General features: G+C 59.4%; 3 protein-coding genes across 4 annotated transcripts in view; 1 reads left to right on the top strand and 2 right to left on the bottom strand.

Moving 5' to 3' along the window:
• Nucleotides 1-65: 65 nt before the first annotated feature.
• On the top strand, nt 66-27,439 carry RECQL5 (RecQ like helicase 5). The gene is made up of 19 exons (XM_081110321.1): nt 66-225; nt 1,271-1,392; nt 2,479-2,997; nt 3,408-3,513; nt 4,508-4,619; nt 5,987-6,149; nt 9,172-9,251; nt 23,216-23,434; nt 23,628-23,727; nt 23,842-23,878; nt 23,994-24,052; nt 24,130-24,203; nt 24,539-24,632; nt 24,957-25,082; nt 25,360-25,883; nt 26,030-26,120; nt 26,236-26,460; nt 26,649-26,718; nt 26,813-27,439. Exons 1-19 carry the CDS (start codon nt 99-101, stop codon nt 26,911-26,913), a joined length of 2,949 nt encoding a protein of 982 aa, XP_080966447.1. The 5' UTR covers nt 66-98; the 3' UTR covers nt 26,914-27,439.
• SMIM5 (small integral membrane protein 5) lies at nt 14,644-22,049 on the bottom strand. 2 transcript variants are annotated; one of them, XM_081110322.1, is made up of 3 exons: nt 21,641-22,049; nt 16,807-16,965; nt 14,644-16,274 (listed from the first exon to the last, which is right to left on the bottom strand). In XM_081110322.1, exons 2-3 carry the CDS (start codon nt 16,931-16,933, stop codon nt 16,165-16,167), a joined length of 237 nt encoding a protein of 78 aa, XP_080966448.1. In that variant the 5' UTR covers nt 16,934-16,965; nt 21,641-22,049; the 3' UTR covers nt 14,644-16,164. The 2 variants fall into 2 exon arrangements, with proteins under 2 accessions (XP_080966448.1, XP_080966449.1); XM_081110323.1 differs by having other exon boundaries at nt 15,662-16,274; nt 16,807-16,962; nt 21,641-22,026.
• Nucleotides 27,438-27,871, bottom strand: part of MYO15B (myosin XVB) — a gene marked incomplete at its 5' end in the record, with an annotated part of 31,318 nt that continues 30,884 nt past the window's right edge. Inside the window, one exon of the mRNA XM_081108988.1 lies at nt 27,438-27,867. Within this exon, the coding sequence (XP_080965114.1) occupies nt 27,808-27,867 (60 nt within the window). The 3' untranslated portion in view covers nt 27,438-27,807. The remainder of the gene's footprint in view (nt 27,868-27,871) is intronic.

Here is a 27,871-nt window from a genome sequence, read left to right as displayed (position 1 = left end):
GGAAAAATAAGCAGTATTTTAAAAGCAGACCAGGGTTTCTGTCACAACCCGGTGATCACCACCTTTGCCTTAACCTTTGGCTACTGTCTGTCGCTAAGATGAGCACCCACCGTTCCTCTCCTTTTGACCCTGAGCGGCGAGTCCGGAGCACATTGAAGAAAGTCTTCGGGTTTGACTCTTTTAAGACACCTTTGCAGGAGAGTGCGACCATGGCTGTAGTGAAAGGTAACGAGGCCACGCTACCTGTGTTTGCATTTACCCCGGCTTTACCCGAACACTGCCGGGAACACCCTTCTTCTGACCCTTCCTACCCCCCCAGCCTTGGTTCATGATTGGCTTTGGGAATCTGAGAGACCCCAAACTTGCAGTTTTATGGTTAGAACCACCCAACTGCTCTGTTTCTTAATGTTATAGCCAGCGATGCAGACTGTCTTTGAAAACAGGTCACAGATGCCCATTAGTTTGTGTGGGAGTGGCAGGAAAGGCTTCAGCCAGTCGCTGACTTAGGTAATCCCTTTTGTTAAAGATTGAGTGGCCTGGGTCCCAACTAGGGAAGGAAGGATTCATAATATTATAAACTTGAGATTTGTTGACCAATGGAGGTTGCCAAGAGGGGAGCAGCTGTGGAAAGTTAACTACACTGTAATGTTTATAGACAAGACATCTAAATGATGTTGCTGCCACGTCTACGCAGATAGGCGCAGTCATGTGGCAGTGTCATCTTCCATGGCTGCTTAGTTCCATCTTCTATATCCCAGCAGACTCAGACTTCTTCACGTTGTAGTTGCTATTGCCATGATTAGAAATGGTTTGTGTGCTTTCCCAAATGTCCCTGTACCCCTTTTCATAGAAAGGATGGGAAGGGAATTAAGAATATATTGACACAAACACCCCCCTACCCCCGCTCCCGCATGTACCAGACACTCTGCTAGGGCGTTTCCCACATTCTCATTTAACTTTCTTTTTTTTTTTTTTTTTTAAAATATATTTTATTGATTTTTTACAGAGAGGAAGGGAGAGAGATAGAGAGTTAGAAACATCGATGGGAGAGAAACATAGACCAGCCGCCTCCTGCACATCTCCCACAGGGGATGTGCCCGCAGCCCAGGTACATGCCCTTGACCGGAATCGAACCTGGGACCCCTCAGTCCGCAGGCCGACGCTCTATCCACTGAGCCAAACCGGTTTCGGCTCATTTAACTTTCAACAGCTTTGATGAAGGAAAGATAAAAGGCAGAAAGCACTGAGATGCCGTCTTGTGTTTTTTCAGGTGACAAGGATGTTTTCGTGTGCATGCCCACAGGGGCAGGAAAATCCCTCTGCTATCAGCTCCCTGCTCTGTTGGCCAAAGGCATCACCATCGTCATCTCTCCCCTCATTGCATTGATTCAGGTGAGGCTTAGGGAAATGAAGATGCTGGCCCACAACGGTTAGGGGAAGGTTGTTTGTAGCTGGAAATTTCACTTCTGCTTTCTTTGGTCTTTTGCCTCTTACATTCTTTGATTTGCTTATCCCCTTCTCTGTATTGGGTTTCCGAATTGCCTATACGTGGGCTTCTCCACTAGTGCACAGTACTGTGTGGTCTCTTACCTTCCTATGTTACTTTTTGTCCAGACGAATACGGAACTGTCTCATGCACACTCATGCAGATGGCTAGGGTGCTGAATTGATGGGGGGATCCTGGTGTCCTGCTTTATTCTGGCAAGGGCGCACCTATGATAGAAAAAGCGATGAGAGGCCGATTGGGATGTTGTTAACACCTGCTCTGCACTTCTGACTATAAGGCCTGCAGATGGGCTGCTAGAATCAGAAATGAGGAAGTGTAGCCATGTAGTTAAGAGCTACCAACTGTGAAGAAAGAGAGAGACGGGGAAGAACGGTAAGAGCGCTAAATGAGTGATTGCCAGGGCTTTGTGCTGGTGCTTCATGTGCATTCACTACACCTTTGAGATGTACGATTTCATTCTCACAACAATCCTATTAGGTGTCACTGTATTTATAGGAGAGAGAGAGAAAGAGAGTGAGAAAATGGACAGGCTAAGGTTAAGAACCAGCCCAAGAGCATGTGGCAGGTAAGTGAGCCGGGATTAAATCCAGGTCTGCCTGCCCAGCCAGTGTGGCTCAGTGGTTGAGAGTCGCCCTATGAACCAGGAGGTCACAGCTGATTCCCAGTCAGGGCCCCTGCCCAGGTTGTGGACTCGGCCCTAGTAGGGAGCGTGCAGGAGGCAGGCAGTCAGTGATTCTCATTGTTGATGTTTCTGTCTGTCCCCCTTCTCTAAAATCAATAAAAATATATTTTGAAAAAAATCCAGGTCTGTCTGGCCCCAAAGCCTGTCCTCTCAACCACGCCGCCTTCAGTCCTTGTAGGCAAAGAAGACATGTTGGAGGGTGGAAGGAGGAGCTTTTATGGCTGAGAAACACGCCTGAGATGCTGAGGGCCGTCCACTCCCCTCCGTGCTTCTCCCCTTCTGCCCTCAGGACCAAGTGGACCACTTGCTGGCCCTGAAGGTGCGAGTGAGGTCCCTGAACTCGAAGCTCTCGGCACAGGAGAAAAAGGAGCTGCTCTCCGACCTGGAGCAGGAGCAGCCCCGGACCAAGCTCCTGTACATCACCCCGGAGATGGCGGCCTCTGCCTCCTTCCAGCCCACCCTGAACTCCCTGGTGTCCCGCCACCTGCTCTCCTACCTGGTGGTGGATGAAGCTCATTGTGTTTCCCAGTGGGGACACGACTTCCGTCCCGACTACTTGCGCCTGGGTGCCCTGCGCTCCCGCCTGGCGCATGCCCCGTGTGTGGCTCTGACCGCCACAGCCACCCCGCAGGTCCGGGAGGACGTGTTTGCTGCTCTGCACCTCAAGCAGCCGGTTGCTGCCTTCAAGACGCCCTGCTTCCGGGCCAATCTCTTCTACGACGTGCAGTTCAAGGAGCTGCTTTCTGATCCCTACGGGAACCTGAGGGACTTCTGCCTGAAGGCGCTTGGCCAGAAGGCTGGGAAAGGGGTAAGGGCCCGGAGCCGGGGATTGGTTTTCTAAGACCTTTGCTTTTTCTGGCTTCCTGAGCGCAGACTAGCTGTAGCTGCTTAAAGCACAGAGGCTTGTCCCTTTGGCTTCCCGGCATTGTCCCCTCACGGCTCTCCTTGTCCGGAAATGCTCTGACTGTGGCCTTTGCAGGCCTAGTCAGGGTTGGAGGGGAGGAGGCAGAGGAGCTCGGTGGGCCGGGCCCCGGGCGGGCTGAGCCGCTTCGGTCCTGCCTGTGAGGGTGGCAGAGCCCTGCTGGTGGCCTGCCAGGGAGACGTGGGGCTGAGGAGAGACTGGGCAGAGCTCCTGTTACAGAGGCCACAGGGTGACGGGCGGATGGCTCGTTTTTCCCAGCGCTGATTTCCTTCCCGTTGTCCTGTCTTCGCCTTCAGGTGCTGTCCGGCTGCGGCATCGTCTACTGCAGGACCAGGGAGGCTTGTGAGCAGCTGGCCATAGAGCTCAGTTCCAGGGGGTTGAGTGCCAAGGCCTACCACGCAGGTGAGGGCCCGGGCCGCGTGGTCCTCGCCACGCGCACAGGCCTCTTGGCGCGTCTCTTGTTCCCGTGGATCCGGAAAAACCAGGTGGTCTGACATCTTTTCTAGCTTCCCAGGCGGAGCTAACGCGGTTCACTTAAACCCACAAGAAGGAGTCTAGCCGAAACCGGTTTGGCTCAGTGGATAGAGCGTCGGCCTGCGGACTGAAAGGTCCCAGGTTCGATTCCGGTCAAGGGCATGTACCTGGCTTGCGGGCACATCCCCAGTAGGAGATGTGCAGGAGGCAGCTGATCGATGTTTCTCTCTCATCGATGTTTCTAACTCTCTATCTCTCTCCCTTCCTCTCTGTGGAAAATCAATAAAATATATTTAAAAAAAAAAAAAGAAGGAGTCTAGCCAAGAATGAGGTCCAAAATGAGACCGTGGCCAAAACCGGTTTGGCTCAGTGGATAGAGCTTCGGCCTGCGGACTGAGAGGTCCCGGGTTCGATTCCGGTCAAGAGCATGTACCTGAGTTGCGGGCATATCCCCGGTGGGGGATGTGCAGGAGGCGGCTGATTGATGTTTCTCTCTCATCGATGTTTCTGACTCTCTGTCTCTCTCCCTTCCTCTCTGTGGAAAATCAATAAAATATATTTAAAAAAAAAAAAAAACAACAACAAAAACAAAATGAGACCGTGACTCCGGCATGCTCGCGCCCTGTGCCCAGCAGCCGGGGAGGAGTTGGGAGAGCCCAGCTGCCGGTAGTGTGGGAAGGGCACAGGCTTTGGAGGCCAGTGGACTTGGGTTTGAATCTTGGCTCTAACATTCATTGAGAACACAGGCCGGGGCCTTTATATTTATTAGCTCAGGCTCAGAGAGGCGAAGTGCCTGGCCCGTGGTCACACAGCAGGCAAGTAATGGATTCAGGGTGTGTGTGCAGTGCCCAACAGAGTGTCAAACCCAAGACGGACCCCGAGGGAAACGCGAGCTCCCTTCTCCACCTTCCCCCCTTTATAGGGCTGAAGGCCTCTGAAAGGACGCTGGTGCAGAACGAGTGGATGGAGGAGAAGGTCCCCGTCATTGTTGCCACCATCAGTTTTGGGATGGGAGTGGACAAAGCCAACGTCAGGTGAGCTCTGGTTCTTGTCTTACCTTTCTGATCAGGGCCTGGCTCGGGGTGGGCTGCCAGGAGGACCAGGTCCCTGGGTTCCTTCTAGCGCCAGGGGGAAGGCGGCCCCAGGGGAGGGTCCCTGGTACACAGGCCACACTCTGACAGTGTCTGTGCAGCTGCTCCCAGTGTTGGCACAGCACAGTTCTGCCATCCCCCAGGAGGTGGGCAGCACGCAGACCACCAGGCTCACTCAGTAACACAGCGCCGCTCACTCACGTCTTAGCGGATGGGCCCAGTGAGGGGGGAATGAACCATCTTAACCTGCTCCCTGCGGAAGTCAGAGGCAAGCGCTTGTTCCCGTCACTGCCTGTTACTGCCGGCTGACCGGCCAGAGGAGACGAGTACAGCCGGCCTCCCAGGCCCCGCTGGTGGCGGTTGGGAGTCTGACCGTGGGGAGACATTTGGGCTACAGACGGAAGCGCTGGGTTCTGAATAACAGCAGCATTAACGCCGTGCATGGTTTACGGAGCTCTTCTGCATACACGGTCTCCTTGAGACGACAGCGACGCTGAGTTGGTCAGGGTAGGAATTAGTCTCTGCACTGCATTTGAGAGGACACGGACTTTATTTTTTTATGTTTTAGATTTTTATTGATTTTACTGGAGTGTCATCAGTAAATAAGATTACGTACAATTTCAAGTGTGCAGCTCTACAATACATCATCTGTCTGCTGTATTGTGTTCACCACCCAAAGTCCAGTCTCCTTCCAAGCACGGACCTGGGAACCAGAGCTTGGATGCTGGGTTGGCTGTGTCTTGTTAGGGGCCAACTTTGAAGTCAGGCACCCCCAGGCTCAGATCCCAGCTGTGCTGTCCCCTTGCTGTGTCACCTTGTACAGTTCACCTCTGCATCTCAGGCTCGTTGTCTCTGAAATGGGGCTGCCTCCCATGATGGTGCCTGTAACAATTCAATGAGACAAATACATACCCTGGTTCCTAGTAGGTACTAATGGTATCCCTTCCCTCTCCAGAGAGATTCACAAGGACTTTTTCGAGGCCGTGGGGCTCATCAGTGGCCTGATCTGATTTGTTTGTTTAAGCCCAGTATGTTTTTTTCCCACGGGACCTCTGACCGAGCGTTTTTGTTCCTCATGTGGGTTGGAGTGGCCCCTTTCCTGCTATGGCTCTGACCTGGGCTGCTCCGGGGCAGGGAGGTCTGCCGATGGACTGCAGGTGTCCTGTCCATACTTCGCCCTGGGGTCCTCGCTGCCTACGCGCCCATCCAGCCCTGCTCACTGTGGAGAGCCCGGCTCCACCTGCTCAGAATCGCTCCTCCCCTCAGGTCTCCTGCCACGCCTCACACTGCTTGCCCCTTTGGGTCCACAGGTTCGTCGCCCACTGGAACATTGCCAAGTCCATGGCCGGGTACTACCAGGAGTCTGGCCGGGCGGGCAGGGACGGGAAGCCTTCCTGGTGCCGCCTCTATTACTCCAGGAGCGACCGGGACCAAGTCAGCTTCCTGATCAGGAAGGAAGTAGCAAAACTCCAGGTAAGTCCCAGGCAATAGGAGCCCTTTCTGTCCAAACTCACAACTTTCCGATTTTGCGCCGCTTATATCTGAGCTCAGATGGAGGTTCTGTAAGCTACAGGGGTGCTCCTGGGCTAGGCCGGATAGCAAGGGGGAATTGCATGTTGGTCGATGGGCATTGCAACAAGCTAGGTTAGACTTTTGTTCTTAAGATTTTTAAATTGATTTTTAGAGAGGGAGGGAGAGAGAAACATCGACGTGAGAGCAAAACATCAACCATCTGCCTCCTGCACGCCCCCTACCAGGGACCAAGCCCACAACCCACGCATGTGCCCCGACAGGAAATTGAATTGGCAACCTTTCAGTGCATAGGACAACGCCCAACCCACTGAGCCGTACCAGCCAGGGCTAGGCTTCTTTATGCTAATTTATCTTAGCACTGTGCATGCTACTTTGCATACTCAAGATCAGTCCTGCCTTGTTTCCTCAGCATTGTTACATAAGCATTTTCTCATATTGCTACATAGGTTCTTTGTTTTTCTTTTTAGTCTTTAAAAAAAACTGATCGTACATTCTTTGTACAGAGCCTAGAAAGAGACCCATGTATATAATTTTGTTGTTGGATAAGGAAATGATGTAAGACAGGTAGCATTGTAAATCAATAGAAAAAGGATGAACTGTTGAATAATTGGTGCTGGAAAAAGATAAATTCCTAACTCCCATACCATACATATATGAATTACCAATGGATTAAAGACCTCAAAAGACTGTAAGAATGGGGAGAAATACTTTATGGCCTTGAGGAAGGGAAGAGAATGTCAAGATTTTAAAAGCAGAAACCATCAAGGAAGATACTCTTTTTTAAAATATATATATATTTTATTGACTTTTTGCAGAGAGGTAGGGAGAGGGATAGAGAGTTAGAAACATCGATCAGCTGCCTCCTGCACACTCCCCACTGGGGATGTGCCCGCAACCAAGGTACATGCCCTTGACCAGAATCGAACCTGGGACCCTTGAGTCCACAGGCTGATGCTCTCTCCACTAAGCCAAACTGGTTAGGGCAAGGAAGATACTCTTATTTGACTAAATTCAAACTAAAAATTTCTATATAGCGAGAGACACCATAAACACAGTGATAAAGGAGCCATTAGGGAAATATTTGCAGCATACATAAGTGACTGAGCATGTAGGGAACTCTGACAGGTGAGTGAAAGGCAACAGCTGAGAGCGAGAAGTGTCCTCCCTGAGTGTCACAGGGAGGAAACCGGACTCCAGTGAGCGTGTGAAGAGATGCTCACCGTCACGTAGGGATGGGAGAAACGCAGACTAGACGATGAGCTGTTTTACGCCCACCAGACTGTAAGCCCCCTTTGTGGGGATGCGGGAAAGGGTACCTCACAGTGTGTCAGGAACGTAAACTCGTACGACTGCTCTGGAGAGAGAGGAGGTGATGACGCGTAAGTGGAGGATGCTGGTGCTCTGTGATTCGGTAACTCCACGTCTGCATAGACAACCGGTCACGTGTACAGGGATGTACAGGGATGTTGGCTGCAGCACCTAATAGCCAATCAGACTCTTCCTCTGTAGAGTGTTGGATAAGAAAACAGTGGGTCAGTCACAGTGGAATGATCTAGAACAGAGAAAAATGACTCAGTAAATCTACATGAATCACATGGATAAAGCATAATGTGTGAAGTTGCAGAAGAATACATGTAGACTTTTCCTAAAGAAAGATGAAATACAAGTGCTTATTTCCAGTTCCCACTAAAATGACAACATAATGACTACACACACACACACACACACACTTGCAGGGACAAGGAGAACAGGAAAGAAGACACCAGGAGGTAGAAATGTCAATGCATGTCTGCCCATTTATAAGGAAACCTGGCAAGCCCTAGCTGGTTTGGCTCAGTGGATAGAGCGTCGGCCTGCGGACTGAAGGGTCCCAGGTTCGATTCCAGTCAAGGACACATGCCCAGTTTGTGGGAAACCCCAGTAGGGAGCGTGCAGGAGGCAGCCGATCAATGATTCTCTCTCAACATTGATGTTTCTCTCTCTCCCTCTCTGAAATCAATTAAAAAAAGAGAGAGGGAAAAAAAATACCTGGCAAGATGGATGAATGTATATTTTACATATTTTTGAAAGCAGCAGCTTTTGCCCTAACCAGTTTGGCTCAGTGGATAGTGTCGGCCTGTGGACTGAAGGGTCCCGGGTTTGATTCTGGTCAAGGGCATGTACCTTGGTTGCGGGCATATTCCCAGTAGGGGGCGTGCAGGAGGCAGCTGATCAATGATTCTCTCTCATCATTGAAGTTTCTATCTCTCTATCCCTCTCCCTTCCTCTCTGTAAAAAATCAATAAAACATATATATTTTTTAAAAAACAGCAGCTTTTCTCTGCATTAGCATAAGTACCTAGGAATGGAAATGAAAAAGAGACCATAAACTAAATAGTAGATCTGGAAAAATATAGAATGTGGAAGGCAAACGAAGGGCTGGAATTGAGAATAAATAGAGAGCTTCCACCCACTGGCACTAAACAAAGGACGTGAGAAAAGCCCATCCAGAGATGTTGACTCATCAGCGATCACATAAATGCAAATTTAAGTGAAAGTTTTGGCACGTGTGTTAACGGCTCTAACACGCATCAGTGGCCGGGGGATAGCCCGCGTCCCCCTTAGTTACCCAGGTAATGCTCAGGCGCGGTCAGGCTTGGGGACACTGTTTTGTAAGAGGCTTTCTTACTCTCATTTGATGTTTTTCTCAGCATTTTTTGAGCTACAAGGTAGTTCACCTCTGTAAGACTTTTACTAAATGGTCGTTGCCTTTTTTTTACTGAATTTATTGGGGCGACATTGGTTGATAAAATTATATAGGTTTCAGGCGTATAGTTCTGTAATAACCATCTGCACATTGTGTTGTGTGTTCACCACCCCAAGTCGCGTCTTCCTCCGTTTATCCCCCCTTTCCCCTCTCCTGCCTCCCCCACCCCCTTTCCCTCTGGTGACCACGGGACCAATGGTCGTTTCTTGTCTCCAGGAAAAGAGGGGGAACAAAGCATCTGATAAAGCCGCCCTCCAGGCCTTTGAGGCCTTGGTGACCTTCTGTGAAGAACTGGGGTGAGTGACTTCTGCGCGTTTCTGAACAAAACGTGACTGAGATCTTGTCCTCGCCCCGCACCCACTCGTTAACCAGCTAACGCAGGGCCCCTCTCGGGCCACCAGGGGACCCTGCCTGCGTGGGTGTGTCCGGCCAGGCGGCCTGGGCGTCGGGCCCCTTTCTTTCGTGGAAGGCCCCAGAAACTGACAGCGTGAATATTTTGGGTCGTCGTCCATCCACCCTGCTCTATCCCCGTCTGGAATGGGTGGCCCCATGAGCCGATGGCGTTGTGGTCGTCACGTGCCCTGAGCAGGGCCTCTGGCTTCCCTGGAGGAGCCGCCTTAGCCCGGACCCGAACGGGCATGGGCGGCGGGCTTATCTCCCGGCGGGCGTGCGTGACGGGCTTGGAGAGAAACCAGCTTTTCTCGCATCGGGCCAGCCTGCCCGCTTGGAACTCACCGATTTTATCTGCATCTGCTGCCCGCGGGGCCGGGAGGAGCCTGGGAGCTGCAGTGACAGGCAGGCGGCGGCGGGCGGTTCCGAGCACAGCAGCTGTGAGCATTGTGGGCGGAACATCGGGGGGGGGGGGGGCTTGGACAAGCTGGGGACACCAGTCTAAAACCCTCCTCGATCCTCTGCTTCCTCTGAGCTGCGGCCGTGGGGAGCGTGTGGTTATTCAAGGCCCGGCTCTTCACCTCCTAGTGTCAGGAGGAATGGTAATTAGGTTTGAAGCGACCCCCGGCCTCCAGGCCTCCCTGTGCTCAGGCCTAGATTGAACTGGGCTCTGGGGAGCCGTGCGGGACACACAGAGGGGCCTGCTTTTATGGGGCTCGGCTCAGGGAGAAAGACAGACGCTTATCCGAGAATCACATAAAATGTGTAATCCAGACTGTTAAAGGGGCTTCGAGGGAAAGGCCCACAGTGTTTGGAGAGTGTAGAACAGGTGGCCCCCCCGTGGCCCCCCGAAAGTCAGGTCATGACTCTTCAGACTGGTCGACCTTCTCAGACGGAGGGAGTGCCCCAAACACAATGGCGAACAGCATGAGAAGCAGGACGGTGATGATGAATATGCTGATGACGGCCAGGCCCCCCTGGTCCCAGGGGTTCTGCCAGAACTCTTCCTTCCAGAGGCGCCTCTGGTCTGTTAGCAGTGGATCCATGTGGACCTGTGAAGGGGACAGAGGCACTGAGTGCAGGGCCTCCCCAGGCCCTGCCCCAGGCGCTGCTGTCCACACCCGCCCCGCGCCCACCCCCAGGTTCACCCGCTGGGCCATCTCCGAGAACCGCAGGCCCCGTGCAGCTGGCAGACTCTGACGTGAAGGGGTCTCTGGGCTCCGTGCCTCCTGTGGAAACGGGTGAGGGCTGGCACCCCCCAGGGGCCTTTGGGTCCGGTGGAGCCCACCTCTGGATTCTCAGAGACGTGAGCAAGGATTCCTCTCCCAGGCTGAGACCTACTCGGCTAAAGCTTCCCTAGTCTAGACCCTATTTTTCCTGCCTCGATTGCCAAACGTTGGAAGCGTTTTGAGAGAGCAGCATGGCTGCGGAGGAGCGGACAGCCTTGAGCTGAGACTTCTGGAAACTTCCTTGGAGGCAAGCCTGTAGCCAATAGAAGGGAGTCAGGGCCGAGAAGGAAGGCGTCTTACCTGACTCTGTTGTTAACACTCTCGAGTCCTGAGAGGGCAGATGGGGTGACCCTGAGGGGCCCACACTTTAGGGGACGAGCTGAGAGGCCAGCAGGTGACCAGAGCGGTGCTCTGACTCGGAGAAGCAGCTGATGGGAGGAAAAGGTGTCCTCAGTGCCAGGTGGCCCTGCCCAGACCTCACTGCTGTCACAAAGGTGACAAAGGTGGGCCAGAGCCCGTGGCCTAGCAACCTCTGGTCCCTTTCTGCCTTTCACACTTACTCCCTCAGCTGCATTCTGTCCTTCTCTGATGTCATGGGGGGGGCGCTGCTCAGGGCACACGTGTGGAGATGTCCTCACTAAGAGAAGTCAGACTTGGGGTGAGTAGGGGAAGAGACTGGAGTCAGGGCCCTTTCCCCGGCCTTCCATCCACCTCCCCTCTCTGTCTGGATGACGTGGCCTGAAAGGACCTGCCCAGGGCTCAGAAGCCCCGGGGCTGGAACCACCCCTCAGGCTCCCTCCTGTGGTGCAGGGCAAATGGGTAACTGCGCCTCCTGCTGGCGCCTCCTGGAACTCATTTCTGGGTGGAAGAGCCTCCCATGCAGGCTCTGGGTGCTGTGGGCCTACCTTCTCCCCAGCTGCTTTGTGTGGTTGGTTCCCGCCCACTGGTGTGACAGGCAGCTAGGAAGTGGGAATGGGCCGGTGCCCTGGCATGTGATGCCTGGCGGCCACCACTCACTCCACAAGTCAGGTGTCAAGCTCCGCTGTGCCAGGCGCTGCTGCCCAGCATGAATCAGACAGGCCCCCTCCCAGAGCTGACATTCTAGCGCCCTGTCCTCACCCTGCTTGTAGGATCATCTAGAACAGCGGTTCTCAACCTGTGGGTTGTGACCCCTTTGGCGGTCGAACGACCCTTTCACAGGGGTCGCCTAAGACCATCCTGCATATCAGATATTTACATTACGATTCATAACAGTAGCAACATTACAGTTATGAAGTAGCAATGAAAATAATGTTATGGTTGGGTCACAACATGAGGAACTGTATTTAAAGGGCCAGAAGGTTGAGAACCACTGATCTAGGAGCTTTTCTAAGTGCCCGTGCCCAGGCCCCGTCTGGTGCCACTGACGTCACTCTCTGGGCGTGTCAGCCCCTGCCTCGTAGAGCTGGCCAGGTGATTCGGATGCGCAGCAGGTGCAAGGAGGCGGGTGAGGAGCAAGTCCCTCTTAGTAATCATGGGCTTAATTGACCCAGGCCGGCTGACTAATGCCCTTGGCCTGCTGACCGCTCCCAGCCCGTGGGCGGGTCTCTAGGATGCCCTTGTACTTCCGCTCCTTCCGTGAAGCTGATGCTTATCAAGAACCAGCTGTTTGTTCCAAACCTGTTTGTGGCCGTTGTCATTGTAATTACATAATTACAGTCAGTCACCGGTGACTGACACTATACTTTCCGTCCAGAAGACAAAACAGGCTGGGCGCTTAACGTGTTAATAGTACGTGGAAAATGAAGCAACAAGGATAGCCGACACCCTGGTTTTACAGCTGGGACAGGCACGCTCACATAGCCGAGGAGTAACTGCGCGGGGTGTGAACTCCGCTCCGCGTCTGAGCTCTGAAGCTGTGCGGACCTCAGTGAGTGGGAGCCGAGGTTTCCGTCAGTACCTCCCTGGCCACTTTGGCATGATTCTGGAATCACTCACCCAGTGTTTCTGCCATGTGTCACTTGGTGTGGACGACTGGAAGCGTTTTGTAAAAATGCAGGAGGAGCTCACACTGGTGTCTTTTAAATTCTTGTTCTGCTTCCACGAAACCAAACGAGACAATCCCGGAGACCTGGCCCTCCCTGAGGCGGGAAGACCATCGCTTTCACCACCTCTTTTAGTCAGTTGCTGGCAGATCAGAACGTTCTGCTGAAGGGACCACCATGCAGAGAAGTGGGCTGGGAGGGCAGACGGGGAGGGTGCTGTTGGTGCCGGTGGCAACGCCTGGCCTGGGCCTGAGGGGCCGCCCCTGGAGGAGAGAGGTTTTCGTGGAGACATGGAGACGGTGTCAGAATTAGAATTGGGAGCCGGGGTTCTGTGGCACGCGCCAGGCCCCAAGGACAGGGAGGGAACTCTTTTCAAGGACAAATTAATTTGCTTCAGCGTTTTATGGTCTGGGACTGGTATCACCCACAAGCAAATAGGTTCGTCGCCGGGAACATTTGGTTGTAGCTTGCTTTCAGTAGTTAATGTTTGAGAGGCAAGTTGCAGGACCAAACCAGTTTGCAGGCTCTCCGCCACCGTTTGGGAATGAGACTCCTGCACGGGTGGCTGCAGGGTGGCGTCTGAAAAGGCACGTTGCACAGACAGTGAAACGCACGGGCCTTACGTGCAGACTGAGGCCCTTTTGAGGAACCGAGAGCACAGAAGGAGGCAGGAGGCCTGACGGGCGACGCGGAGCCGCCTCCGACACGGCCGCAGTGACCACAGGCAGGCAGGCGTCGGCGGTGGCTCGGTCCAGGGGGCCGCGGTCCCGAGGGGGATGGAGGAGTGTTGGGTCTGGCTGCGCCCTGGAAGGGGCGGCCTTCAGGTTGTCCCCCGATGGGGGTATTGCTGCCGCCTCTCCATCCCACCTGCCCAGAGAGACCCAGGCTGGGAGCTGCCCGCCCACCAGGAGCGTGCAGGCTGCTGTCGCTGGCACAGCTCTGGGTGGGATTGAAGCCAGCCTGGGGCTTGGCCCGATTGGCGGGGTGGGGTGGGGAGGGCTCAGGGTGCGCCCCTTTGCCAAGGAATGGGGAGGAGCCAGCCCCCTGAGGACAGGGACAGTGTCTTGTTTGGACACAGCAGTTAGGTGCTGTCTGGCCTGGAGGAGAAAAATGCAAATAAACCAGCCAGCCAGCCCTGTGGCCTCCACCTCTTGGCAGCTGGACCAGGAAGCTAGAATCTTTTCTAACGAAGAGGTTCAGCCCCGGCCACCCTCAGGACAGGACACCATTATTTTTTTTTTTAATGTGGAACGTTTCACGAATTTGCATGTCATCCTTGCGCAGGGGCCATGCTAATCTTGTCCGTGTCGTTCCACTTTCAGTGTATGTGCAGCCAAAGCGAGCACGGGAAGGGACATCCTTGCTGTGGGGGGAAACTTGCTTAAGGAAAAGTCGCACAGGGACCAGCCACTGCGCTGTTGGAGCAGCTCCTGGACGGGGGCTTCCTGGGGACCCTCCAGCCGGGGAGGGTGGCGGTGGTGCAGAGACTGAGGGAGGCAGGGCCTCCCCTCCCGCCCCTCCCACCTTCCTCCTGGAGCTTTCCTTCGGGAGGGAGACCTGGCTGGGCCCCACCCGCTCACAGGAGGCTATTCTGAGACAGTTCGGGGTTGGGTGTTGGGGATGTGGGCTGGTTGGTGGAGGTAATGGATCAGAGCCTTCGCTGCGGGAGGCCCCGGCTGGGTGTGGCAGTGGGGGCTCTGCAGCCGGCGGGCTGGGTGTGGCAGCGGGGGCTCTGCAGCGGCGGGCTGGGCCCAGAGGCGGCTCTGCCACTTTGCAGCTGGTTGAATGTAGACAAACTATCCAGTGTCACTGAGGTTCAATTTCCTCCTCTTTAAAACGTGTTACTAGTGTTACCCACAGCGTCGTCATTGCGGTGATTACATGAACTTACCTGCAGCCAAACTCTGAAGACAGTGCCTGAGCGTGTGCAGTGTGAGCCCTCAGTGGGTTTTTGTTGCCTTTATAGCCACGCCATCATCATTGTTGTCATCATTCTGAATCCCATTCTTCAGGGGGGGCAGGGTTGAGGATACAGGCAGATTCTTGGACTTCTTTTATTTTGTACAGAAGCACTTCCTCTCTGAATCTTCCATCGAAACCAAACCCACAAGTCCCTGGACACCAGGAAGTGGAACTAGCCAGAGAGCTTAGCTTCCCCGCCCGCCTGCCAGCTGGAGGGGGTGGTGGTGGCAGGGTTGGCATCCCCTCCCCACCCCCTGTTTTCCGGGCCACGGGCTTCTGCCCTCAGGCGGCCAGAGCATGGGCTGCCCACGATGACAGGCATGTGCAAAGTGCGGACCTCTTTATGGCCCTGGGACCAGGGGGGATGGAGGGGAGGTGCCCTGGGATCCTCTGCCTCCCCTGCCGTCATCCTGGGTTTGCACCCACGTGCCATGTTCTCTGGAAGAGAGGCCGGACTGAAGTAGAGGCAGGACATCTGCGGAGCTCTTAGCACGTGCCCCGTGCCGTGACAAGTGCCCGACAGGTCATCTTAGGTCACCCCACGAGCGCACCCTGGGAGGCAGGGACCAGGACTAGCCCATTTCCCAGGGAGAAAGCGCGGCTCGGGAAGGTCGCATCACTGACCTGCATTCCCACAGCTGGAGTGCTGGGGCGAGGGTTTGAACCGGGCAGTCGGGCACACAAGCAGGGAAAGGGTGAAGGCGTCGGGACGCAGGTGTGGGCAGAATGGGGCCCGGCCCCTCTCTTACTCCAGCAGTTGGGGAGACCAGAGGCCTGAGCCTCTAGCGCGAGGGTGCAGGCTCCCGTTAATGGCAGTGACAGCTGGTAAGTGGCGTTTCTGAGCCAGCACCTGCCTGGGACACACGCAGCGTCCATCGCTGCCCAGTGGGCGTCTGGGAGCCAGAGCTCGTCAGCTGGTGCTTGACAGGCATCGCCCTGCACCGCCACTGGTTCCGCAGCATTCCCGCCTGCGTGGTCCGCCAGCTTTCACGGCACAGGAAGTGCTGGTCACGCCCCTGGTCCTCAGGCACGTGGCGCTGCTCAAGCACAGAGCCCAGCCCAGCGAGTCTGATGCACAGAGCCCAGCCCAGCGAGTCTGATGCCCAGAAACATAGAACGAAAAAGCTTTTACTGGAAAGAAACAGGCAAACACTGGGCGGGATGTTGACAGGCGCCCGCTCCAGCGGGGAGCGTGGGCCCAGGGGCTCTTGCACTAAGTCCCTGCGACTGGGCGGCTCCTCTCTGGCGTGGTCAGCAGAACCCCAAGGCCAGCTCCCCCGGGTGCGGGCTGTTCTCCGTCGAGGTTTGGGGACCCTGCTTCCGTGTTTTGTTAAAAAGTGCGGGCAGGCCAAGATCCCCGGCGGTTTACTCTGTCCTCGAAATGGTGGCTCCTCCTTGGCACCGCGCTCTCGGCAGGTGGAGGTCCTGTGACTACAACGGCCCTTGTTTCCTGGACAAGCCCCCACGTGCCGTGTCCGGTTCCTGGGCGGGGCCAGAGCTGTGACAGTGGACTTGGTCCCGAGGAGTCAGGGCTGGGGGGCCAGGCCGACGCCCGGGCGTGGCGTCACCGTCTCCTCTCCAGCTTCTCGGTCAGCTCTCTGTCCTCATGGCGGGGACACGGGCCGCACCTGGGCCTTCCTGGCCCTGGGCTCGGGGCAGCAGCACTGGGTGCAGCAGCAGCTACAGGCGACCAGCAGCAGCAGCAGCACGGTGCCTGGAGGGTCGGGGAGAGGCAGAGGGCACAGAACTGCGAGGTGGGAAGAGAAGGAACGCCCCCCTCTTCCCAAGAAGCCCCTCTGAAGGTGTGGAGGGCCTCAGCCAGGCACGCTGGGCAGAAATACCCGAGGACCTCCTCCCTGTGGTGCCTCCTCCGCCTCCTGGAGCTCTGGTCCCTCCATCCCTGGGGCAGGATGCTGGGTGCCTCTGGTCCCAGCACCACCCAGCCCGTCCCTTGAGGCATGTCCCCCAAGAGACATCTGCTTCCCCTCCTCTGCCTGGGAGACACCGAGCCACTCCGCCAGCCCTCCGGCCAGCACCGTGGTCTCCCCTACTCTGCCAGCCCTCCGGCCAGCACCATGGTCTCCCCTACGCTGCCAGCCCTCCGGCCAGCACCGTGGTCTCCCCTACGCTGCCAGCCCTCCGGCCAGCACCATGGTCTCCCCTACGCTGCCAGCCCTCCGGCCAGCACCATGGTCTCGCCTCCCGGTGCCGGGAAGAGCGGAGGAGAACCCGAGAGCCCGACTGACCTGTGAAGAGGAGGATGACCGAGAAGGCCACGATCTCCACGGGCTCGGCCTGCGGCAGCCTCTGTAGCTTGAGCAGCAGCCTCTCACCCACCCAGCGCATCTCCTGCACGAAGTCGGTGGCCCCCATGCTGGTCAGCTCCTGGGTTCCTGGCGGCTCTGCTGCAGAGAGAGCACCTGAGTCCCCGCAGGCGGGCGGCTCCGAGAATCCATCCTCCCGCTCCCTGTGCCCGCAGAACGAGTTTGTCAGGTCTCACCCTCTCGCTCCACCCCTGGTGGCTCAGGAGGGAGGGAGCCCATGGCCCCCTGCTCAGTGGTGGCCCCCAGCCCCCCGCAGCTGGCACTGCCCGGGGGGAGGGAAGCTGGTGATGACTGAGCCTGAGGCCCTGCTGGGAGCTGCTCAGTAGAGCTGGGCACGGGAGGGGTCTGCCAGCTGCCACGGTTGGCCATTGTGTCTACGTTGGGGTGACGTCACGCTCACAGGGCTTGGTCTCAGACACCGGTCCTAGGTTTTGCAGTGGCCCTGGGTCACTCAGGACTGGGGTACCGGCAGGAAGAATGGGGGGGCCAAAGCAAAGGGCCAGCCGTGCCTGCAAGTTGGGCGTGATGTGGAGCAGAGGTCCCTGCCCTCCGCCTCACCTGCGGCCACAGGGAGCCCCTCCTCTTAGGACAGGCCCGGCGACAGTGTGCCAGCCCAGCCTGAACCTGCTCTCCGAGGCAGCTCTAATGCCAGGGCGGCTAGCAGGTGGCCGGGGACTGGTGCCCGACCTTGGGCTGTAGTGACTGCCGCCGCGCCCCGGCGTCAGCCAGGGGTTCTCCGGGGTGGCTGCCATCGGCGAAGCCCGTCACTCCGTGGTGTCACCCCACAGCCTCCGTCGAGCTGCCCTCTGCCCCGGGCCTGTTCCCGCCTCCCTGTGCTGTGCAGCCCTTGCTTGAGCCCCTTGGGGTGAGGAGGGACCCACAGCAACCACAGCCCGCCCGGTCCTTCTCGGGCAGCTCGGGCTGTAAAGGCGGGGCCTCGTGCTGTGGTCACCTAGGACACTGGTGCTCTCGCTGCCGCGTCCCTCAGACCTGCGTCTCCTCCTCCGAGTCATCTCTCTGGCAGCTTCGCCAGCTGCCCGCCGTAGCTCTGTCCTCTCTTGCATTTGGAGCTGCCCCTCCCTGCTTCGGCCACTGACGTCTCTGAGTCTCTCGTTCCGAGGATGCGGTGGCAGTGTTTCGCGGCTGTGGGAGGACTGGCCCCCTGGCACAGGGAGGAGCCCAGCACACGGGACCCCCCGGGTGGGGTCTGGCCAGCGCAGGAGAGTTGAGGTGGCCTTTGGAGGTAGTGACCTTCCTCCAGCACCTGGGGAGTTTCACCTGCGTCCTTCATTCTGGGAGGTTTGTGGCGTGTGAGGGGGAGGAGGAGAGGCAGGCTGGAGCCGGAGCCGTTTTAAGTGATGCTGGGGTGGCAGGCAGCGATGGCTCCGTGGGAAATTAGCTGCTTTCCTGTCAAAAGCGGGACCCTCCTTCTCTCAGCCCCCTCCGGGGGCAGCACGCTTCCGCAAAGGCGATTGGGATCCAGTTCTCAAAGGTGTGAAGACTCGGGCTCCCAGAATGCCACAGGCCATCACTCCTGCCTCCTTTCTTTTACAAATGGGGAAACTGAGACCCGAGAGAGGAAGTGGCTTCCCCGAGGCCGAGGCCACCCGGCCGGACAGGTCTGACCAGCCCCCCCCCCCCCCCCGTGCTGCCCCACCCTGTCTCAGTGGAGGCCTGTCTTGGGCAGCTTCCTCTCAGACCAGCAAGATAAGTCCGCCCACGGGCAGCTCACTGCGGGCACTGCCCAGCGGGAGGGCTCGGCTCAGTGCCCTGGGCCCTTTGGGAGCTGGTGGGCTCTGCAGGAGCAGCCCTAGCCCACCCTCGTGGGCCGGGGACCCTGCTTTCCCCAGGCCCGGCTCAGAGGCCCAGGCCACACCTGCTCTGAGAACCACCTAAGGGACAGACCCTGCATGTCATTGCGTCTCGGGTCCCGGAGCACAGTACCTCTCCTGTGGCCACACTGAGCGGCTTTCCCCCATTGGCTTTCCCCCATTGGCGGTGGAGCAGGCCCCTCCCTAGCTCCGAGGCCTGTGGGCACCCCCCTCCAGGTTCCCACCCTCGGTCTCATTCCAGGGGGGAGTGCACAGGGTTGAGGAGCTGTTCTCCCTCCCTCTTCGTCCACACTCAGTCGGCTTTCTCAGCCTGATTGGCCCGGTGCCTGCACAGCCTAATGTATCCATCAGACTTGCTCCTTAAAAGACGTGGTCGGAGGGCAGGGGGAGCTCTTCGCTGGTACTCCCACCCCCAAAGCCCCAGGAGGGCTCAGAGGGTGTGGCATGGAGACCCAGCCAGTCAGAGGGGCGTGGCCTCCGGGCGGGGAGGAGGAAGGTTGCCCAGGTTGGGAAAGGGGTTTGTTGATCAGAAGCCTCAGCTCTAAAGTCAGCCGTCCTCCAGGGATGTCTGACGTCAGAGAGCGCAGACACCGCCGGAGGACCTCGCCCCCTCTGGGAGGACTGGGTCCGCAGCAGCAGCAGGCGTGGACCTGGGTGGCATCCTGGCTTTGCACGCAGGGCCTTCGGAGCCCAGAGCTGGCCAGCCTCGCCCAGTCGGGGCTGCTCCCTGGGTCCCATCTGCGCCCGGAACAGGAGTGGGGCTGCTGGATGCGGCTCTTCTGGCCTCAAGACCGATAAGACCAATAAGACCGATAGGAGCCCCTGACTTTTCCGTTGCGGCTTTGCCATCTGCAGCTTGGGCTTGAGCAGGAGCCTCAGTGGGGACCACCGGGGCGCTGGAGGGGCCTCTTTCCTGAGAGGGAGGCGGCACATTCCAGGAGGTCCCAGGCGGTCCTCCCAGTGGCTATTTAAAGCCCAGGCCAAGGGGGCGCCTGTGCCTGGTGCCCAATATAGCCAGCAGCCGTCAGGTGACCGCGGGCTGGTGCCCCCGCTGTTGCTCTGTAGGGAGCCCTACTGAGTTTCCAGCTGTGGCCTGGGGAGAGGGGGTGCTCTAGGCTGGCTGCCTCTCCTCCCGGGACCTTCCCAGGTGGGAGGGAGGGGGGCAGGCAAGTCTAGTGGGGCTACTGAGGATTCTCCGTTTTCCTGATCTCTCCATCTCAGGTCCAGCAAACTCTAAAACTACCTTCTGCCTATGAACCAGAGGACCAGAGTCCCTCCCAACCCATGCTGAGGGGAGGGCGGGAGGGGGGAGGGGAGCGGCAGTTAGAAGCAGCCAGAGCAAGGCTTGGCCTTCTTGGACCTTCCCAGGGTGCTCCCCAGGGGAGCGGCCGCCGGCGGAGGGGAAAGTGAGCAGGGCAGAGAGCAAGGCTGGCCGAGCTGGACGGACCGGGAAACATTCCTTTGTGTGTCATTTGGAACAGACAACCTTGCCACAGAGTGGCCAGGCATCCAGACACCTGCCACTCGGGACACAAGCTTCCCTGTTTCCTCCTCGCTGAGCCGACACTCCAGCTCCCAGGGGAAGCGGGCGGGTGTGTTTGTGACTGATAAGTACAGTCCTTGATGGCGCAGGCCCCCAGGGCTTCTGGCTCAGCGCCTGTTACTCTGTCAGGGGTTGTAGCCACCTTGCCCCGGGGCATTGTCGTATTGGAGAAAGAGCTAGAATGAATAATAACCTGAACGTGTGGGAGGTCTGTGTGGCCAGCAGGGCAGAGGTGCCCCTGTGTGCCGTGGGGAGCCCCACCCCATGACACCCCTTTTTGTCTCGGCTCCGCCTGGCAGTGGGAAGTAGACACTGGTCCCTCCCTCCCCCACCTTACCCGCTGCCTCTAACACAGCCCAGCGTCTTGTCTCCTGCCCTTCGCTGTAGGACCTGTAGTCTCCCCAGCCACCAGCCAGGCCAAAGCCCACACTTGGGCCGATCCTTGGCGCCCCCCCAACCCCCACGCCCCCCCTCCCGTAGCCGTAGGCCACGTTTCTAAGTAGACACTGCCTTGTTTGCTTTGGGGAAGCATCTGGAGGGCCAGGGGGAGACTTTAACCCTGGCTGAGGCCAGGGAAGCAGGAGTCAGCCTCCTGGGCAGGGCCACACTCCACGCTGCCTGCAGGACGGGCTTGGGCACAGTGTTCCCTGGTGCAGCAGAGGGGCAGGCACTAGGGGTCCCCTCTTCCCCCCCACAACCTCAGTCCCACCGTCCTCACCTTCTTCTCCCCACCTGGCCCGGGTTGGGAGACTGGCCCCCTCACGCCTGGGGCAGCATTTAGGTAGATTCAGGGGCCCGTGGGGCTCTCAGTGGGCCCCAGGAGGAGCACATGAGCGGAGCCCCGGGCTGAGGACACCTGGTGGTCAGCAGGCCAAGCCCCCCCGCCCTCCCCAGAGGTGGCAGCGGCGGCTCCGGTCTGGCACACAGATAGGCAGAGCTGCGTGGGTCCTGCCACATGGCGGGGTGGACCTTGCCCTGAGCCTCCTGGGCTGGGGAGAGCAGGCCAGGGAGGCGCTGCCTTGGTCCTGGGAAAGGGAGGCTCAGTGGGCAGGTGACATTCCTCTCCCAAGCCCGGCAGCCAAATCCCTCGTGTAAGCCCCTGAATGGAAAAAGCTTAAACCAATTTGCAGAGCAAGCAGGCACCCTGGCCTCTCGGCCTGCTCAGCAAGCAGGGAGGAAGCCACCCTCCAGGAGGCTGCAGCCTCGCGCGTCCCCTGTGCTGGGAGACTGCAAGCAGGGAGAGCCCAGGTTGGAACTGGAGGCCGTCGGCAGACTGTGACCAAGTGCGTCCCCCATGGTATTGTGGCCCTCCGTCCAAGGGCGGGGGACCTTGCTGCTCCATTCCCTTCATCCCCGCCCCCTCTCAGCTGAGGCCACTCACCTGGGATCAGGTGCTGGAGCTACGGGTGCCGCCGCAGGTGCTGGGGAGCCAGGCAGCCCCGGCCTCTTCTCCTGGGGCCTGTCCTCGGCCTCCCGCCACCTCGCCTCGCTTGTCACACGCCTCTTGGGTGACCCAGGGCTGCTCCCTGGATGCCTCTTCTCCTGCGAGCCAGCGAGCCGCTCTGCCGGTGCTGACAGCCAGCTGCTATCTGGGCTTCAGCTTTTTTGTTGTTGGTCGTCCAGGAGATCCAAGTGTCAAATTACACGGGGCGGCCACTGAGGAGGGAGCCGGGCCACAGGCGGGGAGTCCTGCTGAGAACTGGCCCTGCCCCGGAGGTCCCAGGAATGGGCCCGGCTCTGGGCTCTGTCTCTTGCTTGTTCCTCCTCTTCCTCTCCCTCCTGGTGGGTGTGTGCTAAGCCACGTGGGCTGGGCCTGGGCCGGGAGCTGATGAAAGAGGAGGGTTCTCTGTTCCCCAGCGGAGATGACCCCAGGGAGGTTCCCGCTGAGGTGTGGAGTAGGGAGGGAGGGAGGCCCGCAGCACGCCCAGCTCCCGGCTCCTGCCCTACCCTCAGTTTGGCTCTCATCCCCCCCCACCCCAACCTGCAACCTTAGGCAACTCCCTGGCTGGTCCCTCACTCTGGCCTCTCTAGGGAAGGAGTAAATAGTGGGGGGAGGTGCCAGACCACCCAAGAAGCCAGCCCCCCCCCCCCAGGAATTCTGGGGAAGAGCTCAGGAGTCCCCGTGACCTGGGAGTAGCCCGTGCTTGGCCTGCTGGCTGGGGGTGTGCCTCATGTGCCTCTGGCCTGGAGGAAAGGGGACCCTGCCGGTCTCCTTGCCAAAGAGCGTGTGCTGGCCGTCGCTGCACTCTGGGCCCGGCTGTCAGGGCAGGCTCCAGAGCCCAGGCTGGGCCCTTTGACATTTGGCTGGTTGTGCCACCCAGTCGACCAGACTGTGCCTGGAACAGGACAGGAGCCCACCCCAGCCTGCGTCTTCGAGCCGTCAATGGAGCCCTTTGAGTGTGAGCACAAAACCCCAGTGAGTCAGGCTTGGGGGAGGGGAGGGGTAAAGAAGCCAACCTTGTGGCCACACCACTTGGATGCCAGAGCCTCCCCGAGGCCGCGGGACAGGCAGCCACTGTGCCGAGGTACACGCATTGCACATTGGTTTTCGGAGTGGCGCCGACAGCGCCCCCTGGTGGCCGTCTTGGCCTCCTTGCCGTCTCCGGCTGTTCAGCGTGCATCCTCCGCTCAGCTGAAGAAGGCAGCCTGACCGGCTTCCCAGGGGCTGATAACAGTCAGCTCTTGTTCCTGAGGCCTGCTCCTCAGGGTCTCAGCTGTTAAAGGGCTTCTCGCACCAGCTGCTCTTGTCCCTGGGATGTGGCACCTGGACAGCTCTGCCTACACACACACACACTTGCAGCTGGACTGGCCATTTGTAAGGGACTTGATGAAGCTGTGAGGCTCCTATGAGATGAGTCTGCGATGCTCAACACAGTGCCGGACACGTAGCAATGCTCAGCCCGAGCTTAGGGACTGCCTGGGCCCTCACCCGTCTCGGCCATGTTGCCTGCTCCAGGTGCCGCCACGCTGCCATTGCCAAGTACTTTGGGGATGCACCCCCCGCCTGCACCAGAGGCTGCGACCACTGCCAGAACCCCGTGGCCGTGCGGAAGCAGCTGGACACCTTGGAGCGCAGCAGCAGCTGGAGCAAGACCTGCATCGGGCCCTCCCAGGACAATGGCTTCGACCCTGAGCTGTATGAGGGCGGCCGCAGGGGCTACGGGGGCTTCAGCAGGTGAGGGGCCATGAAGCCGGGGCCCCCACCCACGGGAAATGGTCTGGCATTCTCTCCCTGGTGCCATGGCCAGACCATCCTGCACCAGGGGCCATGCTGGGGCTGCCAGGGCCTCCGGCGTCACTGCCCTTCCCGAGGGGGGAGGGAGGGCAAAGGCCAGGCCAGGGCTGCTCATGCCCAGCCTGTCCCCTAGGTATGACGAAGGTTCTGGAGGCAGCGGGGACGAGGGCAGAGATGAGGCCCACAAGCGGGAATGGAACCTCTTCTACCAGAAGCAGATGAGTCTGCGCAAGGTGAAGGGGGTGGAGCCTCTGTGGGGTCCCCTCAGCACCCCCTTCGCCGGTGCTGACCTGGGTGCTATCCTGCAGCGGGCGGGATGCCTCACAGCCTTTCCTGTCATCCTCCAGGGCAAAGACCCCAAGACAGAAGAATTTGTACCCCCAGGTCAGTATGGGGGGCTATGGGCTGTTTCCAGGGTGTGGATGGAGGATGCCTCCTTGGGGGGTTGGGGACTCCAGAGAGTAGAAGGCAGAGTGGAGAGCCTCCCCCCTCCCCCCAGATGAGGACTGTCCCCTGAAAGAGGCTTCTAGCAGGAAGATCCCCAGGCTCACTGTGAAGGTAAGAGGTAGCGGCTCCTCACACCTGCCCCCCAGCCTCAGGCTTGTGTGACCGACTTCTCCCCACTCCCTCTGCAGGCCCGTGAGCACTGCCTGGGGCTGCTGGAGGAGGCTCTGAGCAGTAACTGCCAGGCTGCAGGTGCCACTCATGGGTGAGTGTCCCAGGTCACCGGGGCGGGGAGGGTTCTCCATGTCCTGTTCCTTTGGAAACGGCTGGAACTCTGGGTCCCCAGCCTGTTTGGGAGCTCCTTCCCCTGACTGTGGCCCATCCTACTCTCAGGGGTCGCAGCTCCCTACAGCCCCACCACCGGAAAGGCTCGGTCACCCCGAGGGGCTGCAGGTTGCCCAGGGTGTCCAGGTTGGCATCCCTGCCTCAAGGCCATTCCCACCAGGCCCAGAGCCATGTCCAGGGTCCCCCAGGAGAACCCACCCGGAGCTCAGCAGGCAGAGGGCTCAGGCCTCCTGACACCTCCACTCCCTCCCTCAGACCTGACCTGCAGGCCAAGGCTGTGGAGCTAGAACATGAGATGTTCCGAAATGCCAAGGCTGCCAACCTGTACAAGGCCAGCGTGCTGAAGAAGGTGGGCGGGGGTGGAGATGGGCGGAGCTTGCTCAGGGTCAGGGTGGGAGAGGCAGCCCCTCCACACTCCCAGGCTGGCTGCCACCTCTGGCCCAGGCAGCCCCGAATCCACTCCTTACCAAGCAGCCACTCATTTGGGGGGGGCCTCACTACCCCCCTTTGCCAGCTGGAGCCACGTCCAGCCAAGCCCCTGAGGACTGGACCTTGTCTGGTGTCCAGTTGCCTACGGTCGCGGGCCACAGAAGCCCGCCGTGGGAGCCTGGGTGGGGGCTGCCGGGAGCCTGTGGGTGCCTAGCATGCCTGCCCAGCCATCATCCTGCTCCAGGTGGCCGAGATCCATAGGACCTCCAAGGACGGGCAGCTCTACCACCCGGCAGGCGGTGCCAAGAGCTGCAGTGCCCAGGCCGAGCCCACCGAGCACGACATCCTGCCGGCCTCCCAGGTGTACTCGGTGAGCGGGCCTGGGAACGGCCCACTTCCCTCTCCTCAGCTACAGCACAGCCCTGCCTCCCCTGCCATCGCAGTCCTGGCGCTGGGGGGCCCCAGGCAGGTCCTCGAGCTTGTCTGCTCCGCCGCCTGTGGCTCCAGCCCCACAGCCTGACCCCGGGGTTTGGTGCTGGTGTTTCCCTCCCCATCCCTTCAGATCTCCACGAACACGGCCATACCTGGACCAGCCTTGGAGTGCCCTCGAGGGGCCTGCTGGTCAGCACCCTCTCTCCTCCTCACAGCTCAAACCCAAGCGGGTGGGAGCCGGTTTCCCCAAAGGCTCCATCCCATTCCAGACGGCCTCACAGCTGATGGAGGAGATGAGGGCTGGGGGGCAGGCCCCGCGGCCTGAGCAGGAGCCCCCCAGCCAGCCCCGTGGCCTCCAGGATGAGGAAAGCAGTGAGCCTGTCCCCGGGCTCAGAGAGGCCCCCGGAATCAGTGCTCATTGTGGGGGGCCCTCCCCTGAGAAGGCAAAGGGCCCCTCGGGGGGCAGTCCCGCGGCCAAGGCCCGGGCCAACAAGAAGCAGCAGCTCCTGGCCGCTGCAGCTCTCAAGGACTCTCAGAACATCGCCCGCTTCTTCTGCCAAAGGGCCGAGAGCCCGCCTGCCCTGGCTTCAGCCCCAGGGGTGGAAGGTGCCAGCCCTTCCTGTGCTGGGGTGCGGGGACCCCTGGCTGTGGCCCCAGAGACACGCACCGGGGAGGAGGATGGAGCCCGGGGGCGTTGGGCTGCCCGCCCCCAGACGGAGTGCACCAGGGAGGGGCCAAGGTAAGGGCAGGGCAGTCCCGCAACCCTCTGGAATCCCTTTCGCTCGTGGGCCTCTGTGACCCACTTCCTGCCGTGGGCTCTGCGGGGCTGCCCGGCCGAGGGCACAGCTGGTACCTGGGCCCTGACACCTGCTCTCTCCTCGCCAGTGCCTGCCCACTGCGAGAGCCGGGGCCCCCTGAAGGCCAGCTCACCCCCCCAGAGGGGACACCAAGGGGCAAGCGGCCCAGGCCCCAGCAGGTACTGCCAGGCCCCGGCGGGAGGGAGCCAGCACGTGCTGTGGCCAGTCTTCCAGAAGAAGGGGAGGGGCCAGTGACGGAGCCCAAGGGTGACCCTCCACTGTGGCTCTGCTCAGGAGAACCCGGAGAGCCAGGCGCGGAAGAGGCCTCACCCCTTAGCCGGTGCCTCCGTTTTAGCCGAGGCCAATGACAACATCTTGGCCAGTGGTCAGAGCACCATAAGCCACACGGCCCAGGGCTCCTGCCAGCTCCCAGCCCCGGGCACCTCCCTGAAGGTGGCTGCGAACATTGTGGTCAAGTGCCTGACCCCTTTCTACAAAGAGGGCAAGTTTGCCTCCAAGGTAGGCTAGTCTGCCCTCCCCGGGGCCTTGGGCATGGTGCGGGGAGGGCAGGGCGTGGGAGCCACCGGGAAGCAGGCGAGCCCGGCCGCTGCCCTCTCCCTCGGCCTGCCTTGCCCTGTGGTCGTGGCTGTGGTTGCTGGGGCCAGAGCCGGGGTCTGAGCCCTCCGCTCCTCACCCTCCACCCGCAGGACCTGTTCAAAGCCTTCGCCCGCCACCTCTCCCACGCACTGGCCCAGGAGCCCTCTCCCGGGAGGAGCGGTGAGTGCCTGGGTCACCCCGCCAGGCGGCACGGGGGCACTGGGGGCCCTGCAGGGAGGCGACCGGCCCTCACACTCCCCCACCCCGACTCTAGTGAAGGAAGAGGCCCAGCACCTCATCAGGCAGTTCTTCCGGGGCCGGGCCCGGTGCGAGAGCGAAGCTGACTGGCACGGCCTGTGTGACCCGCAGAGATGACCGACTGCTGCCCAGCGGGGCCAGTGTCCCGCCCCCCGACTCTTCCGTGGGCCAGCGGGGCCTCACTCAGGAATGGGAAGGCGGACAGGCCTGCGGCCGCAGGGCATCTCTTTCCTCAGGGGCTTCTCTTCTCAGGGTCCTTCCCCCTTCCAGCCACACCTTGCTGTGGAGATGGCCCCGGACACCTCCCAGATCAAGGCCAGAGGCCAGAGGTCAGCCCAGCTTCCTATGTACTTGCCAGGCCTGAGGCCCTCTCTCTCCTGGCCTCTTGGAGCCCCACCTTAGAAGGACCTGGGTGGGGTGGCTGCTGCCAGGGGAACAGGAGGACGAAACGGTCCCTCCACCTCTTCTACCTGCGTTGTAAGCTGGGGAGGCCACCTGTGCAGGGCGCGGGGCTCCAGGGGCAGAGCTGTGGGAGAGGCAGCGGCCAGCTCTGCTGCTCGGCTCCTGCTCGGGAAGGCCAGGCTGGGCCGGGCCGAGGCGCCTCCCGGAGGAATAAAGTCTGTCTGACACATGCGCGCGCGCAGGTTTTCTCTCGGAGCTTTATTTCCTCGGCAGCTGCTGCCCCCAGGTCTGGGCTCGTGCTGATCCTGAGCCGGGGCCAGGTGGGCACCTCCCCCAGACGGGCAACATCAGCTCCCACGCTGAGTTCCCACAGCCCCCACGTCCCCCGAAGGAGTCCTTCCCAGGTGATGTCACTGTAGCAGCCCCTGCCGTGGGACCTCCATGTGGGCCAGCCGGGCTGTGCTGGGCAGGTTCCAGAACAGCCAAGCCACAAAGTCCAAACCAAAGTGACCTGACAGCACCCAAGGGAGACCATCGGGTGGAACTGGGCCCAGGGAGGGCCCTTCGTCCTCTCCTGCCCTCCACCTCTCCTCTCGGGTGAGGCGGCCACTAAACGGAAGTGTCGCTGCTGTGGAGCAGGAAGGCGATGGTGTGCTGCAGCTCCCGGGCCTGC

Source organism: Myotis nattereri (genome assembly GCF_964212035.1).
Source record: "Myotis nattereri genome assembly, chromosome: 16".
NCBI classification, from domain to species: Eukaryota; Metazoa; Chordata; class Mammalia; order Chiroptera; family Vespertilionidae; genus Myotis; species Myotis nattereri.
The sequence above is the reverse complement of the archived record's forward strand: the minus strand, read 5'-3'. Positions and strand labels throughout refer to the sequence as shown.

Bases quoted from the DNA above. Each gene is read 5' to 3' on its own strand.
- SMIM5 (XM_081110322.1), bottom strand. From the start codon at position 16,933: ATGGGGGCCACCGACTTCGTGCAGGAGATGCGCTGGGTGGGTGAGAGG. The intron at 16,275-16,806 runs GTCAGTCGGGCT...CCGACCCTCCAG, and splicing joins GGTCATCCTCCTCTTCACAG to GCACCGTGCTGCTGCTGCTG.
- RECQL5 (XM_081110321.1), top strand. From the start codon at position 99: ATGAGCACCCACCGTTCCTCTCCTTTTGACCCTGAGCGGCGAGTCCGG. The intron at 24,053-24,129 runs GTAAGAGGTAGC...CTCCCTCTGCAG, and splicing joins TCCCCAGGCTCACTGTGAAG to GCCCGTGAGCACTGCCTGGG. The intron at 25,083-25,359 runs GTGAGCGGGCCT...TCCTCCTCACAG, and splicing joins CGGCCTCCCAGGTGTACTCG to CTCAAACCCAAGCGGGTGGG.